Raw genomic sequence first — 19,023 nt, forward strand, 5'->3', positions numbered from 1 at the left:
ACACAAAGTTGTTAATCTTGCTACATAAGCTGGTGCGTAACTGTGCCTTGATTTATTTACTGACCGTTTTTATTTTATAATACAAATGTGAGGATTATTACACAACTTTGAAGAAGGCACAAGCACCAAAAAACAAAACCAGGAAACAAAGGACAAACGACAGCAACAAGAAAAAACCTCAGTGAACGGATTCTTACTTTATTAGTAAAGTGTGGTTATGAGAGGTGTTTGGCTACTGTACATAGCTGAAACCGTTGACTGTGAATCCTCCATCAACGGATATGACCTGTCCCGTAATGTAGGAGGCTGCCGGAAGGCAAAGGAAAGCAACCAGCGACGCGACTTCCTCTGGTTCTCCAACCCGACCGAGTGGGGTCCGCGATACTACCGCATCCACGAACTCTTTCTTCTCAAGCAGCTGCATAACAACATACAAAATAACATACTCCTATAATCTTTGATTATCTTCTGATCTTGACATAACATCATCCGGGTTATAAATGCATTTTGATTTGCTATTAGTTTAAACATTTTGGATCAGTTTGATTTATGTGCTAACCCATACTCTTTTTTCTCCTACAACTTTATCAATCTAAGTGAAACAATGTTCCATATGCATTATTTTAGGACATAGTAGAGTATGGAAAACGTTACCGTTTCCACCAGTGAGGTCTTGATATACCACGGGGCCACGCAATTTGTTCTGATGTTGTCGCTTGCCCATTCACAAGCTAGATTTCTTGTAAGCTGATTAAGTGCTCCTGAGAAAACAACTCTCACGTTACCTACTTTTACCCTATTTTATATTTGGTTTTCTGTGAATTAAAGAACATAAACTCACCTTTAGTTGCACCATAGATAGATCCACTGGAAAGATGCACAAGGCCAGCAACAGAGGAGATGAACACAACGTTTCCGACACCAGATGCTTTAAGAAGAGGATGAGCAATTTGAGATAAATGGAAAGCGGATTCTAAGTTGGTCGACATGATTTTCGCATAATCCTCGCTTGAGTATTCAACTGTTGGTTTCCTGATATTAGTTCCAACATTGTTTATCTGAATACAAAACAAAGTTGAGAAAGTTTCATAAGGGCAACGAATGGATTCAAAAACCCACTAAACTTATAATGCCGCTAATGTTAACCATGATATATAATAACAGATGTTGCATAATAGATGGAACTTACAAGATGAGACACAACAAGAAAAAACGTAAGCCTTACATTAGAATTGACAGATAGCTGATCATTCAAGGCTAGACCATTTCAAATGCTAAGACCAAACAAATATAGAAACTTGATAAAAGTGTGGCAGATTGGTTCGAATAATGTTCAGCCAGATACAAATACAAGGATGCCAAGCTAATACCATATACAAGTTCAAGATTGGTTTGGTGATGTGTAGAAACCTCATCAAAAAAAGATATATAAAACATTATGCGAAGGGAACTTACAAGGATGTTGAGCTTCCCACTGAAGGCAGAAGAAACATCCTGAATCAACTTATCCCTCTGATCCTTAACCGAAGCATCACAAACCGAACCAGACACCACAAAACCATTGGATTTCCAATCATTCAAGCATGCGTTTAGCTCATCCTGGTTCCTTGAACAAGTATGAACTTTCGCACCGAATCTTGCTAGTTCCTCCACTACTGCTCGCCTAAAGAGATTACGAATTCAATAGACTCATGCAATCAAACTACGAATTCTTCATTAGTTGTTTAGTGTCGCTATTATCAGAAATCGGAGAAATAGAGGAGAGACAAACCCGATTCCACGAGTACCGCCGGTTACCAGAGCGGTTTTGCCGGCGAGTGTCCACCTTTGGTTAGCCTCCATTGTCACGCACTCTCCTCCTCCTTGGAATCTCTCTCACTTACTTGTGTGGTGTGAGCGTCAGTGAACTAAACCGACGGTTAATATATATTTCTACTGGGCCTCGACTCACGATGGGTCTTCTCACAGCCCATTATGTTCTCGAGTCTACCTTCAAAAATACCCTAGTTTTGCGGCTATGACTTCTTCTGTTAAAAATTATTTTTTATTTTTTTCTTATATTTTCCTGTTTTTTTTGTTGTATTTGTTTTCTCTCGTGATTTTTTAAAACAATTACAATGTATTAATTATAGGCAAATCATAAACGAATTGAAGAGAACATAATATTTGTATGTTAAACTTTTCTACATCACCTTTTTTTATTTTTTTCACTTTGCATACTTTTCTTTTGGTTTCATTTATCATTTCTATATTTATTTACTAATATGACCTATATTCGTTATCTCGATGGACTATAAGTACATAATGTGAAATCACACGTGAAATCTTGTTAATCTCATCCAATTGATTTCCCATGGGATCGTCGGGTAACTAAGAAAGCATTTATATATTTATATGAAAACTAGCATGGAAAGTGAAGTAAAACTACATGAAACAAAACAATGAACAAGGTGAAATACTAATTAAAATTTTCAATTAATTAGATTTCAAAATATTTATAAAAAAATAAACTATTTACAAAGAACTATTTTAAATATTATTTATTACTATTTTATTGCATCTCCAAATCATATTTATGGAATTTAAATGGAGTTACTGACAATGTGGTGGACATTTTCATCACATTATAAGATTTGCCTTGACGGTGGAGCGGTTATACACCTCGGCTGTTTATGTCTGGGTGAGATGTCTCTTGCACATACATATTTGTATAGTATTTGAATTACAAGAGATGCAAGATTTGCAGCACTGAAGCTTCAAATATTCATTTTTTTTTTTTTCCTTGTTTGGTTTCGTTAGTTTTGTTGTTGTTCCATTTCTGTATTTTGGGTACTGTTAATAAGTAACAAAATCATGCTCTCAAGATAGAGCTAAGTAGTGTTTATAATTTTCTAAACCACGGTCTTTTATACTGACCAATCCATCAAATAATTGCAACGATATAGAGTCGGCTCAATAAAACTGAGGTAGAAAAAAAAAACTCTTTTGTTTAAAAAATTGTGGTTCTCCCATTTGACTTTGTATGCATATTGATGCACACGGTTTCTGAAAGTGTAATGCGAAGAAGCACAAAAGCAGAACCAAAAAAGGAAAGTACATTGAAACAAGAGGAAACAAAAGGTTACTAAATTAGTAAATTCTAATGGACAAATCATTTTAAAAAAGAACTAACCAGAAAAAATGAATGTTGATGAATAATGAGAAAGGGAAGCATGAGCATGTGCATGTGCATTCTGAGCTCTCCATTAAAACCTCTATCTCTCTCTCTCTGTATTATCTTGTTTTTACACTAAAGAAGTCACCTATTTTGCAACTCTATCTCCGAACCTTCCACTTTCCTATTGTATGCATTTTCGATATAAATAAGACCTCTTGACAATAGATATGTAATGATGGCGCAACTTCAAGTTGAGTTTCTTGAATGGGAAAGCAAAACAACAGAGAATATAGACTTTTCACTTTACATGTTTGTGTATATAGGTTTTGTATATCAACACACACCTAAATGACCTTGGGGTACTATGAAAACACATATATTGTATAACTGGATATCTTCAATAGTGCATCAAAACCTAAAATTGTATTTGTTTGCCTAGAAAAAAAAAACGAAATCACCAATTTATCTTCAAACTATGTAAAAAAAATAACTGAGAGGAAACTAAATATGAAAAAAATAAAAATAAAGTAAAAGAATGAAATTGAGAATGAGAAGAAGAGCACATTGAATATTTAGAAGCAGAGTTTCCTAAAGAGGAAATGATGGTACAGCTGGTAGTTACAAGTTATGACATAAATTCCTTTTTTACATTCGCTTCTTTACATTTTTTTTGTTGAGTTAACTTCACCTTCTTCTTTGCAGTTGCAGAGCAGAGTCTGTGGGTTTTTTTTAATTAATTCTCTGTTTTTTTTTTTTTTTTTTTTTTNCAGTTTGGTTTCGATGCTTCGTAATATTTCATGAGGTTTCCTCTTTTAGACAACGTTGAAATTCGATGCCTCTCCCTTTTAAAACCATATTTTCCTTTATAAACCATCGGTTTCATTCTTTCTTTCTCTTTTCTTTTTTTTTTCCTTTCCAAAAGAAGAGAAAAAGGTAATGTAAAATAAGTTCAACATACAAACGTTAGCGTATGTTTATATAAGGAGCTGTAAATTGTGAAAAGACCACTCTCACTTCCTTCTATTAGTTTTTTTTACCCTTCTCCTCGTAGTCGGTACTAGTCCCACGTATAGTCAGAACAGAATATATGTATGTGACTGTGTTAATACTAATAATATGTTCATATCTGTTGAGTTGGTGTGAACAAATAATAATCATCTGTTCCCGCATATGCTCATTACATTCCTATTTAATTCGACCATAAAGACTTTGATAGTCCATTTTCCTGTTTATCAAGAGAAATAATGGGGGAAAAATATTTATTACTGTTCAGTATATGTTTCCTGATACAGTTTTATTGATGTGTATAATTACAAAAACCTGTTAGAAAAGTAAATTTTCGAGGTTCCAACTATTTCCAAACATATAAAAACACAATGATCATACTGTTTTAATGTGCCAACCACTGATATAGCCATAGATGTAAAATTGTTTAATTTAGATTTGGACATCTGTAAAAAAGCTTATAGTAGAAATTGATTACGTTTCCGCTATTTTACAAGTAAGATCCCAATTATAGGCTAAATACACTATACCAGTTCTTAAGATTACAGTTAGGTACGTCAGACAATTTATGTTTGTTTCTAATTTATTTTTATTTTTTCATTGTAAGACTATGTGTATTGGCGCAGTTCACATGGGTTTACCAGGGACCAGGGTAATTTTCATCAACAATTTTTTTTTTTTTTTTTTGCCAACCAATGATTAATTTATATTTAAGTTTTTTATCACCAACAAAAACTCAAGCAACTACAATCTTTTGAAGAGGTTACATCATTCGTAAGAATTTAGAAAAAGGAAAAAAAATTAAAATATCGAAATAATATTATATATTGAATTAGAGCAGAGACTATATTTTGACTTTTTTCCATAAGATAAAAATATTACTATATCAAAGGCAACACTACAGAACCTACTCTCTTTTCACTCTTGAGATTAGAGACAGTTTAACTTCTTCTTTTTGGCAATCTCATTTAACTATATATTATTACTCTTTTTTATTATTTAGGCTAGTTAACCTTTGGCGGATCAGCTCCTAGCCTTAGCTCAAGATCCAACTCATCGTGATGACCGTTGATCTTGGAAACTCCAATGACTAACCCTAACATCATTGGAAATCTTGAAATATCCGTCTTTGCCCTTTTCCATGACGACGATGATCCGTTGATTAGTTGCTTCTTGCGAGGATCAAACTCAGAACTCAGTAGACCGACCGATAAGTCAGTCTTGACTCCATCATTGTCATGCTCAGCTCTTTTCGTAGGATTTTCTAAAACATTGTTACTACAGACATCACTTATCTCTCTCTTAGTTCCAGTAGGCTTTCTTGATTCTTCTTGGACAAGAACCTTCGATCCCACGTCAAGAACTTGTTGTGGTTGTTGTTGATGACGATCATACCCAGGAGGCGTGGCTTGGTCAGTTGATGAAGGTGATAAAGATTGTTGTTTGAGTCGAGCTCGGTCTCTTCGATGAACGTTCATGTGACCGCCTAGTGCCTGCGCCGACTTGAACTCTCTCCCGCAAAAGCTGCATGAGTAAGACCTCGGCGGCCACATGCAACCGCCTCCGCCTCCATACTCCTCAACCGCCAACGCTCCCTCTTCCCCAAACGGCCAGAAGAAAGGCGCGTCCGAAGATGGCTTCGTCACCACCGGTCTAAGCTTCATTGACATCAAGCATTTGCCTCTCTCCATCACACACAAACATGGACGCATATATAGATGTAAGATTTGTATATATATATTAGTAGAAGATAATTAAGAGAGTTTTTGTTTTGTTGGAGAGAAGTATGTAGATTTACACGCACGTAGACATATATAAAGAGAGACGCATATAGATATATGTGTATTTGAGTATATGTTAATTTAAAGCATTGAATGTGAGAAAGCTACGTCGAGAACCATGAGTAAATAGGGAGAGACTTTGATGGGGAAAATTCTTTTTTACTTTAGTTACTCGTATGTCTTCGCTCTATATATCTAATATACTATTAAATATTTAGATATTAATTACATTAGTTGGCGAGCTTTGATTCGATAGTAGCTAAATTAATTGCCAATCGCAACTCAAGTTTTCCACGAGTCTACAAAATTAATAAGTTAGAGTCGATATTTTATGCTAACCCCCTAATAATATGACAAAAACTATGGTTTAGTTTGAAATATATATATTGGAGAACAACATGTTATTAGTCATTTTAATGGAGTCTAAAACATACACCATCTACGGTATATGGCTGTGCGGTGATGACTACAGTGGACCAACTAACTAATTTATTATTTATATAAGACAATGGAGCCGTGGGATACTGACATTAATTATGCTATCTTGTGATTATCTACAATTATTATACAGATGATAAGTAGAGATCTTCGCCTGAAATTTAGATTATTTTTTATAAAGATGTTAACTGAAAGACTCATATGTCAAGAGATTCTACCTAGAATTTGTCTCCATATTACGGGTTTTCAGACAGTAAGAGAGAAACAAACAAAACGAGATTGGAGTACAAAGTATCCAAACTGAGGTGACTTAATTAAAACGCCAAAATATACGAAAACATACGATTATTATATGTGATAAAACGCCAAAACATGAATTTCGTTTTCGATTGTGTAGTTTAGTGATTTTGTTGAGTGTATTGTATCAAAAATGTTTTGATGAGGAATCTTTACATACATATAGGACTAAAGCGGATTTTAGGCTTAAGGTTTGCCTATATACTTAGAGCCAATTAATGGGCTCCTAAGAAAATACTATTAGACTTTGATATTGGAGCTAAATATATTTTACGTACACTAACTAAGATGATAATTCTACACGGCTTTTAGTACTTTAATACAAATGAATTATTCGAGAGAATTATAAAAGGGTAATTGACAAAAATATGTGTACTGTACGCTTAATTTGTTAAGTAGAATGTAAAAAAGAAAAAAAAAAATCCGCCAAGGAAAAGAAAAGAGATAGCTATCAAGAGCTAATTATGTTAAAAAGCCAATATATCGCATATTAAAGAAATATTACATTACATCAATTAGAACATAACCCAATGATAAACAAACATTTTTACATATAGAGAGACCCATCATTAAAAAAAAACTAAATACATATTTTTTAATAATCCAATTTTAATTGGGGAATTAAGATCTACTTAACCCTTAGCAAATTGCATATGATAAGTAAGGCGAATGTAAAAAGACCGACAAAGAAACAATACAAAAACCAGATTTATCATAACAACAAAACCATGCATGCTTTCCATCTTTTATGGGTCGATCATTTCCAGTTCGTGTCTAATTATGTGGTGCGTAATAATAATCCATGTCCTGAAGCCATGTATGATTCACGAGCGTTTCCTCTGAGTTCGTGAAGAACCCATCAAGGCAGTTTCTTCCTTCTTCATTGTAGTTCAAAAGACTCTCGTCGACGAAACTGGTCGTATCCATTGTCATCTGATTCACAAACTCCGGTACGTTGTTAAGTTGTGATCCGTTTTGATTAGAGTATGAGAAATTCGTCATCTGTGATCCAAGAAACTCAATTTCCTCTTGCAAAGTCACCACCTAATAAACCAAACCCACGAAGCAACGAACGTGATCAGACAGACTGTTCAAAGAAAAATCAAACCTTGATTTACATATACATATCAAACAGAATCTACTCGTAAGTCTTAACTCTCAACAAGTATTAAATATTATCGTAAAAAAAAACAAAGAGACCTGTTGATGAAGAGCGAAGATGTGAGCAACGNTGAAGCCATGTATGATTCACGAGCGTTTCCTCTGAGTTCGTGAAGAACCCATCAAGGCAGTTTCTTCCTTCTTCATTGTAGTTCAAAAGACTCTCGTCGACGAAACTGGTCGTATCCATTGTCATCTGATTCACAAACTCCGGTACGTTGTTAAGTTGTGATCCGTTTTGATTAGAGTATGAGAAATTCGTCATCTGTGATCCAAGAAACTCAATTTCCTCTTGCAAAGTCACCACCTAATAAACCAAACCCACGAAGCAACGAACGTGATCAGACAGACTGTTCAAAGAAAAATCAAACCTTGATTTACATATACATATCAAACAGAATCTACTCGTAAGTCTTAACTCTCAACAAGTATTAAATATTATCGTAAAAAAAAACAAAGAGACCTGTTGATGAAGAGCGAAGATGTGAGCAACGCAGCCATAAACAGGATCACGCATGCGTGAAAGAGCCTCGTAGGAGATGGTGATAGCAGCGACGCTTCTTTGATGTAGAGGCAATTGAAGCAGATGCTTCGAGACATTGCTTGCGCCGAAGACTTTGTGGACCGCTGCAAAATGGGACGATGCTTCTTCGTAGCTGAAGTAAGGCGAGAAGACGCAGTCGCGGTTGCACTTCCTCCTTAGGAACTTGCATGCTCCACAAGATGATCCGTGACCTGCCATTTTTTTTGTTTCTTTTGCTTTTACTCTGTTTTGTTTTGTGGTTTTACCTTTTGTAAGATTGAGACAAATCATGTTGGTTTTTATAAGCCCCACCACTAAAAGTTATTGAAAGAACGGCAAAAGAGTTTTTGAGATAAACATCAATCACTTTTGTTATCTTTAATATTTTTTCCTGTACTTGAATAAATCAATCATTCTCATTGCTAGATGAAAGGTACCAGTTTCATAAAAATTATAATTAAATCAAAATTTTCACATAATAGTTGTGAAACGCTAATACATATGGTTTTTAGTACGTACATGTATTGTATATGGAAGTTACTGACAGATTCCCGTGGTATATGGGTATTCATAATTTAAAATTTGAATATAACTTTACATTTAAATGATATCGTCAAAACTACTATAGGTAATTACTTTGATCAGTATTTTTCTGTCATTTTCAACTAACAATTTAATGCTTGTCATTTTCTTAAATAAAAGCTTCTTGATTGTCATACTCCGAAATATATATATATATATATATATATATATATATATATATTGTAGATTAATATCATATGTAGTAGTATTAACTATACATTTTTCATTTCCGGCCAAAAAAAAAAAGAACCTAGACATTTTCATGATACTGTTTGGAAATTCCTTAAAGCGAGTAAATTATTCTAAATATATGGATCCTCGTTTATACTCAATGCATAGTTTCTATTAATGATTCAGGCCAGTGACACGGCCGCAGTATAATTTGGATGTTCTTACATATATAATGTAGGTACCGTACCTGGAATACTTGAACCGGATACGGATTGCATACATATGTACGTCTAACTTTCAGAGTGGCTACGCTTTGGTTAACTTATTTTCTTGGAGTCTGCGTCGTGGCCTACATTTTCATGCTTGTTTTGGGCAAGCACTAGTGTTATTTAATGGCCTACATTTTCACCTTTTAATTTTTCTTCAAAAGTCATTATAATAATCATGTTTTGGCTAAATTCGTCATTTTTTCTCCTTATTCCTCAACTGTTAACTAGTCTTTAGCCTTTACGGAAATTATAAAGTATTGGTTGGGATGCAAAAGCAGCCATTTTGCATGGTGATGATACAAACAAAAGGTATAGTATCTTAGAAAAGGTCAATCTCCCATTAATTTGTTGTACATTGAACTTGTTGAAGCCAATTTAGGTTTGTCTTACGCTAATTAAACCGAGCGAGAGATACTACCATCAAATCAAACAAAAAAAAAAAAGATTAGTTGAAACTCCTATGTTATAAAATCTATAATAATTCGCAATACTCGGAACATATAAAGAGTTTCTGATGTGATCCGCTCGAAGTAAGATTTCAAGAAGTTGTTGCTCCTTTCTCTTTTTCATTATAATGTTCAATCAATGAGCTTATTGTCTATATGGCTATATATTTTTAATTTGTCTTGGAATCAAACTCTGTTTGAAATCAAAATTTAACAAGCTCGCATCTAGATGTCATGCCAGTACTGAAGCAGTTAAGTTAAAAATATATGAATTACTAATTTCGAAAATTACTGTTCGGATTAGATATAGAGGCCATGAATCATCCCCCCTACATGCATATAGGTTGTCCACTTGTCTTGATAGATCAATTATATTATATATTAATTAACCTACGCGCAGGATTCATTTGATATATTTTTGTTTCATAATCGATATGTAATTGTTGTGGTTATTATAATTATAAATGGCCTTTTCTTTGTTTGCCACTTATTGTATTGGATGCGCAATATAAGAAAATGAAACACCAAAAAGATGGCGACTATGACCCAACTGCCAATAATATTAAACCTACTGTTCTAATTAAGTGCTCCCAAACCTTAATTAGATTATTTTTTCTTTGTAACTTTAACACGTTGTAAAAAACCACATTCTATTATTGCTTTTCAAAAACGGAATATATGTTTATAAAATCAGTTGTGGGAAACGGTACATTGTATATTTGAATTTTGGACACAGCCTTGTAGTTAAAAGAGACAGAAAAGATAAAGAATTGATGCCATTGTGGATTGGGAATCCCAATTTGGGATGAATGAGGCGTTAACTTCCGACTTTCGAGGTAGCTACAACGTTTGTCTTTAATCACGCATGCAATCATATAACTAATGACATTATTTTAATACCGAATTATAACTTTAACCTTTTATTCTGCATTTATATATGATGGTATAAGTGAACCCTACGAGCCCTGTCTTCCTGTCGGTGTCATTAGCCTCGCTCATAAATTATCCTTTTGTTAATCTTTTGGTTACGGTGGGTCTTAAGCGTATTGACCAACCAGTGTCCTCCACGTGTTGTCTTATGGACTCAATCATGAAAACATTTTTATATTTCTATCTTCTAGAACTTCTTTAGTAGCTACCCAAAAAAGAAAAACTGCTCCATAAGTCACAAACAAAAACTGCAAATATTCTTTTTGTAACGGGTTACGGATGGTTGAAATATTATTGGTGTAGTCGACCCATTTTTTACAATGCGATTATTCCAATGCTTTTTGACATGTCAAATTTATGGGATATATATGGGGGCTATGGGTTAGTTGACCGATCTAAATTGTGTATGTGTTTAAGTGTCTTTATGAAGCATATGTATCGTTTGACTATAATTAATTGTATAAGCGCGCATATTTGTTCTTATATGTTTCTCAGTTCTCATGCAAGTTGTTAATTTCCAACCTAATTTCAGCTAACATAGTTACACATGAATAAGATAGATAACAATTATATTCTACAACCAAACAAAAAAAAAGATAGAGATCAATATTGAAAGAAGAAAAAAAACTCGTACCAAGTCAATGTCAAAGGACTAATGAAATATGGGAACTTGTATTATTATGGTTCATATAGGGAAAACATTATTCTTTTTTGTTTTAAAATATTTGATAAACCAAATTGAACAACGCAAGTAAAACATAATAATTTGATGGGACGTGAAATCGGTCAAATCTGTTAAAATAGGACCGATGGATCATTCAAATAAATCACTGTATGATGTGACGGAGATGTTAAACCTGTCGATCATATATTTAAACTTCCGAATCAATGATATGGCAACAAGAAAAAAAAATTCTCTTTACACAATCTCCACACGCGTACACGTCACACGTGTAGACACATATATACATACATTCTAAATGTAACTGCGCATATAATAAGGTCAGCTACTTATATATTATGATGTATTTAGGTGTACACGTGACCTAATTTTGGTGATTCTGAAAAACAAGTTGGTGAAAGTTTAGCAATCAAAATGTTTCGATTCGTTGATCGTAAATCTTCCGTTACGTGTAGCATTTCATATTTTTATTAAGGTATTTTTAAAAAGAAGTCAATAAAAAGGGAAACAATTAACACGTATAGTACGTGAAGTTTCAGTATTTATTATGTGTTCATATCCTACGTATAGAAATACATTTGACTTTAGCTAATTATGAAATTGACAAACAAGTTAATGCGTTCATATATATACCAAAAAAAAAAAAAAGAAGGGAAAAAGTTGTTGCGAAACTGATAAACTGCCATGTTATTGCATTAGAGACAAATCACTCCAACCAACACCTTATATAAACGAACTTTATAATCCACTATTTTTCATATTCAAACAAACCAAAAGCCCAAAAAAAAGCAAAGAAACAAAATTAAGTTGTGATGGAGTCATCGACGACAACATCGTATTCGGTTGTGTCGGAGCTTGAAGGAACACTACTGAAAAACCCAAAACCCTTCGCTTACTTCATGCTCGTGGCTTTCGAAGCTTCAGGTCTAATCCGTTTCGCGATCCTACTGCTTCTCTGGCCCATCATAGCACTCCTCGACGTTTTGGGTTACAGAAACGGTAGCCTCAAGTTAATGATTTTTGTCGCAACGGCCGGTTTGCACAAATCAGAGATTGAATCAGTTGCTAGAGCCGTTCTTCCCAAATTTTACATGGATGATGTCAGCATGGACGCTTGGAGAGCGTTTGGTTCCTGCGAGAGGAGAATCGTTGTGACAAGAATGCCAAGAGTTATGGTAGAGAGATTCGCTAAGGACCATCTTAGAGCCGATGAGGTCATCGGTACAGAGATTATCGTGAACCGTTTCGGCTATGCCACCGGTTTGATTCAGGAGACCGATGTTGATCGATCTGTTTCCAACAGTGTTGCTAACTTGTTTGCTGTTGGGAGACCTCAACTAGGTCTCGGACGACCGGTTATCTCAACTTCTCCAACTTTCCTATCGCTATGTGAGGTGAGTATAACAAGAAAACGTTAATATTTTTGTTTTAAAGAATTTAAGAAAAAGTTTACGATCATTCTTATAATTTGAATATGATAGGAGCAAGTTCATGCACCGGTTCCATCAAACTACAATGGTCATAACCAGCGGCTACATGTGCAACCACTACCGGTTATCTTCCACGATGGACGTTTGGTGAAGCTGCCGACACCAGGCACCGCACTTGTTATCCTTCTTTGGATCCCCTTTGGAATAATACTAGCTGTGATTCGGATCTTCGTTGGGTTCTTGCTCCCTTTAGGGGCCATACCTTACGTCTCACGTATATTCAACATTCGATTTATCGTAAAAGGAAAGCCTCCGGCACCAGCAACCGCCGGAAACCCAGGCGTACTATTTGTATGCACTCATAGAACCCTAATGGACCCGGTCGTATTATCATACGTGCTTGGACGTAGCATCCCTGCGGTTACCTATTCAATTTCTCGACTATCCGAGATCCTATCTCCGATCCCAACCTTTAGGTTAACTCGAATTCGAGATGTAGACGCGGAGATGATCAAGAAAGAGTTGTCTAATGGGGACTTGGTGGTTTATCCTGAGGGAACCACTTGTCGTGAGCCGTTTCTGCTGAGATTTAGTGCACTTTTCGCAGAATTAACTGACGATATCGTGCCCGTGGCAATGAACTACAGAGTTGGATTCTTTCATGCGACTACTGCTAGAGGCTGGAAAGGTTTGGATCCGATCTTCTTTTTCATGAACCCGAGACCGGTCTATGAGGTGACGTTCTTGAACCAGCTCGAAGTCGAGGCCACGTGTTCGTCAGGGAAGAGCCCTTATGACGTTGCCAATTATGTACAGAGAATCTTGGCCGCTACGTTAGGGTTTGAGTGCACTAATTTCACAAGGAAGGATAAGTACAGGGTTCTCGCAGGGAACGACGGAACCGTGTCGTATTTGTCATTTCTCGACCAAGTCAAGAAGGTCGTCACCACTATCAAGCCTTCTTTCCATTAATTTTCAGATTTTTTAATTTTAATTTAGTATATTTTCTCTAAATTTCTGTGATCACTGATTACAAACATGTTTTTTGAGTTTTCATTCTTTAGATTTATTTTGTTGAAAGTGGATGACTACAGGTTTGTGTATTTTTCTTCGTTTATCTATTGTCGAATATAATCGCAACTACATATAATCTTTTTATGAAAAATTAAAGTTAAAATAAATGACAAACGTTTTTACGTGTCGTCCAAGAGATATAACCCAATCAAATAATTGAACCAATACCGAATAATTAAACGTGTTCAGGTTGTCAATAATGTGGATATATGCGTTTTTTTAAAGTGTAAGTATTCTAACTACTTGTAATTTAATTTGGTTGTGTAGACATCACATTCACATCTCTAAAAAAATGTATAGAACTGTTTTTTAATCATTATAGTTAAACTGGTGAGAAATAAATGGTTACCCATGCGCAGACGATTTGTATAGTTTGGTGGGGGTAGATTAGAAATTGATTAGGGAAACTTGAGCTGCAAATACGATATTATACAACTTTTATAATCAAATACTAATTGCTTATATCGTTGGGATGATGACAAACTCTTTGACCGCAAGACTTTTTAGCTGCCGCCTTCCCGTTAAAGTTGGCCAACTTGGGATTTGCTACAACAACAATATTAGCATAGCTCCAGAGACCGATTAAGGTTAATTAAGGAAAATGTTTTTTATTTTTCTTCTAAAGAAGCGAAGAATCATAATGGGCTATCATCTTGGTACATATTGGGCTTTCAATTAGGATCATATTACTATAACTATTGTGGGTGGCCGGCCCTTTTGTTTTGATTAAAAGTAATGTGCAAAGAAAACTTTATTAGAAAAAATGACGTAGAAGAATTACTTTACTGCATAATATAAGATAGATTCCGTCTTAATGATAAGTAATTAACAGCCAGAAGACAAAAGTTAGATTATATCTTAATCTAGCAAAAGACCACTCTGCTGAGTCTGTTATGAATGTCTTAACAACAGTGACATGCACATCATCTTTCATCTAAAATGTCAAGCTTTCGTAAGCTGCCCAGTGTCGTCCTTTTATTACGGGAATACATACATACATACATACATGATACATACATACGTATAAATAAAGTAAAAACATACGACAGAACATGAAAATAAGATAAGAGAGAGTGATATAATATAAACTCAGCCCACAAAAAAGCCTGCAAAAAAGGTGAACAAAGTCGAGTACCACGTCTCTCTCTCTATTTCTTTCTTACAAGTTTATACAAAGCCCTTTCAAATCACTATATTATTCAATGTCACTTTTTTTCTATATGAAGGTACTACAGTTAAACCAAAAACATTGTTTGTAGTCTGGTTTGATATAGTTAAGTTTAATGTACTGACACTTACCATGCTAATAACAAAAAAATAATTACTAATGCCTAATAACAAAAATAATACAATAATTAATATTCACATATAGTATAGTTTTTATTTTTATCGTTATGAAATTAAATAAAAAAAACGTTTTCAGATTAATAAATTGAAGGTAAAAAAAAAAAGAAAAAAAAAAAGGGTAGAAAAGAGAGTAAAGGGGGAATGAACGAGAGATAGAAAGAGAGCTTTGTTTGCTTCTTCATCCTTCCATTTTCTTCCTTTTCCAAATTCCAACTCTCGATATGTTCTTCACCAGCTCAAGCTAAGCTTTGTGGATCTCTCTCTCTATCAACAACCTTTGCTGGTAAATTTATTTTCTTCTTTCTTAAATAGAATCCGCCTTGAGCTTCTTCTTCTCTCCGCGTAATCTATTTGTCTTATTATTATCCTTCCGTTTCTGTCTCGAATTTGCTTTTCATGGATCTATGATTAATCCTTTTAAGATCTTTAGCTAGTTAATTTTAAATCAGGTGTTTCTGTGTGTTTTCGAATTCCGTAATCTATGAGTATTCCTCTTTCACCTGATCTCTCTTAGCTGCGATTTCGATTAAGCATCGCCTTTGATCTTCTTTCTCCATAGACTAAATCCACCTTTAGCTTCAGCATCTGACAGTTTTGGATTTGTTTTTTTTTTTTTTTTTTTTTTTNTTTTTTTTTTTTTTTTTGCTTTAAATTGAGGTTTGTTTCCTTATTCGACTCTATTTACTTCTTTTTGATTCTGGAATTTTCGATTTTAAGCTGTTTTGGTTAAATCATGTTTCAGGTGGGAGTTTGAATGACTAAATTGTTGCAGTGAAGTGGTTTTAATTTAGTAAACGAAGATGAGTAACACGAGTACTGCTGACAGTGACCATAATGAGTCACCAGCTACTGATGATAATAATGGAAGTGATTGTAGCAGAAGTAGATGGGAAAGAAGTGGTTTATTGAAGAAAGGCCCATGGAGTTCAGCTGAAGATGATATTCTTATTGACTATGTTAATAAGCATGGTGAAGGTAACTGGAATGCTGTCCAGAAACACACTGGTTTGTTCCGTTGTGGTAAGAGCTGTCGTTTGAGGTGGGCTAATCATCTTAGGCCTAACTTGAAGAAAGGAGCGTTTAGCCAAGAAGAAGAACAGCTTATTGTTGAGTTGCATGCTAAGATGGGGAATAGATGGGCTCGTATGGCTGCTCATGTAAGTTTGTTTTTTCTCTTATGGATATGGTTCGTTTTTAATGTGTGTTTAGAGACTAATTTCAAAGAGTTTTTGTTTTGTTTTCCCATAGTTGCCTGGACGAACGGATAATGAGATAAAGAATTATTGGAACACTCGTATTAAGAGGAGACAACGAGCTGGTTTACCACTTTATCCTCCTGAAATGCATCTTGAGGTACTTGAGTGGAGTCAAGAGTATGCCAAGAGTAGACTTATGGGAGAAGATAGAAGACATTCAGATTTCTTGCAGCTTGGGAGTTGTGAGTCTGATGTTTTCTTTGATAATCTTAGTTTTGTTACTACCGACATGGTACCTGGTGGTTCTGACTTATCAGATATGACTGCTTACAAAAATCTGGCTAATGCTGCAAGTTCACCTCGATATGATAACTTCATGACACCTATGGTGCCTTGCTCGAAGCGGTTTTGGGAATCTGAATTGTTGTATCCTGGGTGTAGCAGTACCATAAAGCAAGAATTCCCATCCCCTGAACAATTCCAGAACACATCATCTCCTCAAAAGATTTCCAAAACTTGCAGTTTCTCAGTTCCTTGTGATGTTGATCACCCTCTCTATGGAAACCAACAACATTCACCTGTTGTGATTCCAGATAGCCATACCCTTACGGGTGGCATTGTTCCTTCTTCCAAGCCCTCCTCATATGAGGCAGTGAAGCTGGAGCTCCCTTCATTCCAATATTCAGAAACAACATTTGACCAGTGGAAGAAATCGTCATCTCCACCACACTCTGATCTCCTTGATCCCTTTGATTCTTACATTCACTCTTCACCACTACCAACGGGGAGACAAGAGTCAGATTGTTTTTCAAATTGTGACACTGGTCTGCTCGATATGTTGCTTCTGGAAGCCAAGATCAGAAATAGTACTACAAAGAACGATTTGTACAAGAGCTGTGCTTCAACTATTCCACCAGCTGATCTAGGCGAGGTTACTGTGTCCCAAACTAAATCCGAGGAGTTTGACAATTCCCTTAAGAGTTTTGTCCATTCCGAGATTTCAACACAACAGAATGCAGATGGAATTCCACCAAGTCAGTCACTATTCTCCTTCCCCTCACTTGAAGTAGTTTGTTGATTAGATTTCATCTTCTCTCTGAGAATTCTATTTGGTATCTAGACTTAACATTTCTTATAGCTGAGAGATATTGAGCCTGGATAGAGAGCTCACCCAAACTTGTAAAATTATGCAGGGCAGAGAGAAAAAAAGCGGAAACCTCTCTTGGATATAACACGGCCTGACGTTTTGCTTGCATCGAGCTGGCTTGACCATGGTTTAGGGATTGCAAAAGAGTCAGGTAGCATGAGCGACGCACTCACGGTTCTCCTCGGCGATGACATAGGAAATGAGTATATGCATACGAGTGTTGGGGCATCCTCAGGAGTTGGGTCTTGTTCTTGGAGCAACATGCCTCCTGTCTGTCAAATGACGGAGCTGCCCTAACGAGCCCCGCAAATCCTCCACTCCATTGGTTGTGGATTGGATTAGAGAGCCGCTCAAAATCTGTCAATTCTGGTGGACTAGCAACTGCCAGTGCAAGAATAATTATCTTTTTCTTTGAGCCCTTTGATCAAAGCCAACGCTTTGGCTTCTGTACCAATAACCATATCACGATTCATCAGGAGGATGAAGTGGTTGATTTTGTAGAACTGGCTGAGGACTATCATATACATACAGTTTGATTTGATTTGATTAAAATGTTAAAACCGAATACTTTCGTTTAATGTCTCTCTTTGGATTACTTTGATTTGGTTTGTGAACAAGTCTCTCAAGTCAATTCCTTTGGGAGGAACAGAAAAAGGAAAACAAGGTTGATACCGTACAATGACAGAATTAGATCAAGACACGGGAGTAAATAAAATTAGAACGAAATAGATAAATAAGGATAGATTCAGTTGTCAAAAACTCTTATGTAGAATAGTAGTAGCATGATGATGATGATGATGTATATGAAATATGAATTGTAACAAAAATTGAGTCTACGCTCCTCTCTGTCAAAACAAAATCTCAGAGCGTACGGCTCGAGGGGCTCAGATAAGTTAGGCTGTGGGTTTCTTGGTTCTGACGATGTCCTTAAGCTCAGCAAACTTCTTCTTGCATTGGTTCATCGTTTTCCCTGGAACAGCTGTTGCTACTCTCTCCCATCTTTGGTTCGTCTCCTTTGGGAACGTCTTCAAAGCCTGAACCAGAGCTCTTTCTTGCACATCAGACCAGCCTTCTGGATCTGCTGGTTTAGAATTGTTGTTCTCTTCACCCTTACTGTTCTGTTTTGTGGTCTCTGTTTTGGTTGAGTTGTCTTCTTCATGAGGTTTGGTCGCTATAATAGGTTCTCCAAGTTCCTCTCGTGTAGAGAGAGGAGAGGCAATTGAAGCAGCGGGTTTCCTATTCTCCAAAAAAGAATCGAATGCTTTAGCCGAATCAGGTTTCTGGAGAAGTACAGTTTTAGTTGCCTTGAGAATTTCCTCCACAGATCTTCCTGTACCAATGTACTCTGATATGACTTCCCATCTCTGAGATGTTCCTTTAGGGAACT

General features: G+C 35.6%; 5 protein-coding genes across 5 annotated transcripts; 2 read left to right on the forward strand and 3 right to left on the reverse strand.

Annotated features, from left to right (window-relative positions):
* LOC104768796 (tropinone reductase homolog At5g06060-like) lies at positions 31-1,889 on the reverse strand. Its single transcript, XM_010492849.2, has 5 exons — positions 1,772-1,889; positions 1,456-1,663; positions 842-1,058; positions 655-761; positions 31-418 (listed from the first exon to the last, which is right to left on the reverse strand). Exons 1-5 carry the CDS (start codon positions 1,840-1,842, stop codon positions 233-235), a joined length of 789 nt encoding a protein of 262 aa, XP_010491151.1. The 5' UTR covers positions 1,843-1,889; the 3' UTR covers positions 31-232.
* LOC104768798 (probable transcriptional regulator RABBIT EARS) lies at positions 5,082-5,925 on the reverse strand. The gene has a single exon (XM_010492850.1). It carries the CDS (start codon positions 5,872-5,874, stop codon positions 5,167-5,169), a length of 708 nt encoding a protein of 235 aa, XP_010491152.1. The 5' UTR covers positions 5,875-5,925; the 3' UTR covers positions 5,082-5,166.
* Positions 7,183-8,601, reverse strand: LOC104768799 (LOB domain-containing protein 33-like). The gene is made up of 2 exons (XM_010492852.2): positions 8,303-8,601; positions 7,183-7,722 (listed from the first exon to the last, which is right to left on the reverse strand). The coding sequence occupies exons 1-2, from the start codon at positions 8,579-8,581 to the stop codon at positions 7,453-7,455; spliced, it is 549 nt and encodes a 182-aa protein (XP_010491154.1). The 5' UTR covers positions 8,582-8,601; the 3' UTR covers positions 7,183-7,452.
* Positions 12,186-14,031, forward strand: LOC104768801 (glycerol-3-phosphate acyltransferase 7-like). Its single transcript, XM_010492853.2, has 2 exons — positions 12,186-12,836; positions 12,924-14,031. The coding sequence occupies exons 1-2, from the start codon at positions 12,255-12,257 to the stop codon at positions 13,842-13,844; spliced, it is 1,503 nt and encodes a 500-aa protein (XP_010491155.1). The 5' UTR covers positions 12,186-12,254; the 3' UTR covers positions 13,845-14,031.
* On the forward strand, positions 15,450-18,231 carry LOC104768802 (transcription factor GAMYB-like). The gene is made up of 4 exons (XM_010492854.2): positions 15,450-15,576; positions 16,036-16,450; positions 16,542-17,523; positions 17,683-18,231. The coding sequence occupies exons 2-4, from the start codon at positions 16,094-16,096 to the stop codon at positions 17,931-17,933; spliced, it is 1,590 nt and encodes a 529-aa protein (XP_010491156.1). The 5' UTR covers positions 15,450-15,576; positions 16,036-16,093; the 3' UTR covers positions 17,934-18,231.

Source organism: Camelina sativa, chromosome 20 (assembly GCF_000633955.1).
Source record: "Camelina sativa cultivar DH55 chromosome 20, Cs, whole genome shotgun sequence".
Lineage (NCBI taxonomy): Eukaryota > Viridiplantae > Streptophyta > Magnoliopsida > Brassicales > Brassicaceae > Camelina > Camelina sativa.

Bases quoted from the DNA above. Each gene is read 5' to 3' on its own strand.
- LOC104768796 (XM_010492849.2), bottom strand. From the start codon at position 1,842: ATGGAGGCTAACCAAAGGTGGACACTCGCCGGCAAAACCGCTCTGGTA. The intron at 1,059-1,455 runs GTAAGTTCCCTT...TTTTGTATTCAG, and splicing joins GTGGGAAGCTCAACATCCTT to ATAAACAATGTTGGAACTAA. The intron at 762-841 runs GTGAGTTTATGT...TTGTTTTCTCAG, and splicing joins TATCTATGGTGCAACTAAAG to GAGCACTTAATCAGCTTACA.
- LOC104768798 (XM_010492850.1), bottom strand. From the start codon at position 5,874: ATGCGTCCATGTTTGTGTGTGATGGAGAGAGGCAAATGCTTGATGTCA.
- LOC104768799 (XM_010492852.2), bottom strand. From the start codon at position 8,581: ATGGCAGGTCACGGATCATCTTGTGGAGCATGCAAGTTCCTAAGGAGG. The intron at 7,723-8,302 runs GTCTCTTTGTTT...TTGGTTTATTAG, and splicing joins TCTTCGCTCTTCATCAACAG to GTGGTGACTTTGCAAGAGGA.
- LOC104768801 (XM_010492853.2), top strand. From the start codon at position 12,255: ATGGAGTCATCGACGACAACATCGTATTCGGTTGTGTCGGAGCTTGAA. The intron at 12,837-12,923 runs GTGAGTATAACA...TGAATATGATAG, and splicing joins CTTTCCTATCGCTATGTGAG to GAGCAAGTTCATGCACCGGT.
- LOC104768802 (XM_010492854.2), top strand. From the start codon at position 16,094: ATGAGTAACACGAGTACTGCTGACAGTGACCATAATGAGTCACCAGCT. The intron at 16,451-16,541 runs GTAAGTTTGTTT...GTTTTCCCATAG, and splicing joins GGGCTCGTATGGCTGCTCAT to TTGCCTGGACGAACGGATAA. The intron at 17,524-17,682 runs GTCAGTCACTAT...AAAATTATGCAG, and splicing joins TGCAGATGGAATTCCACCAA to GGCAGAGAGAAAAAAAGCGG.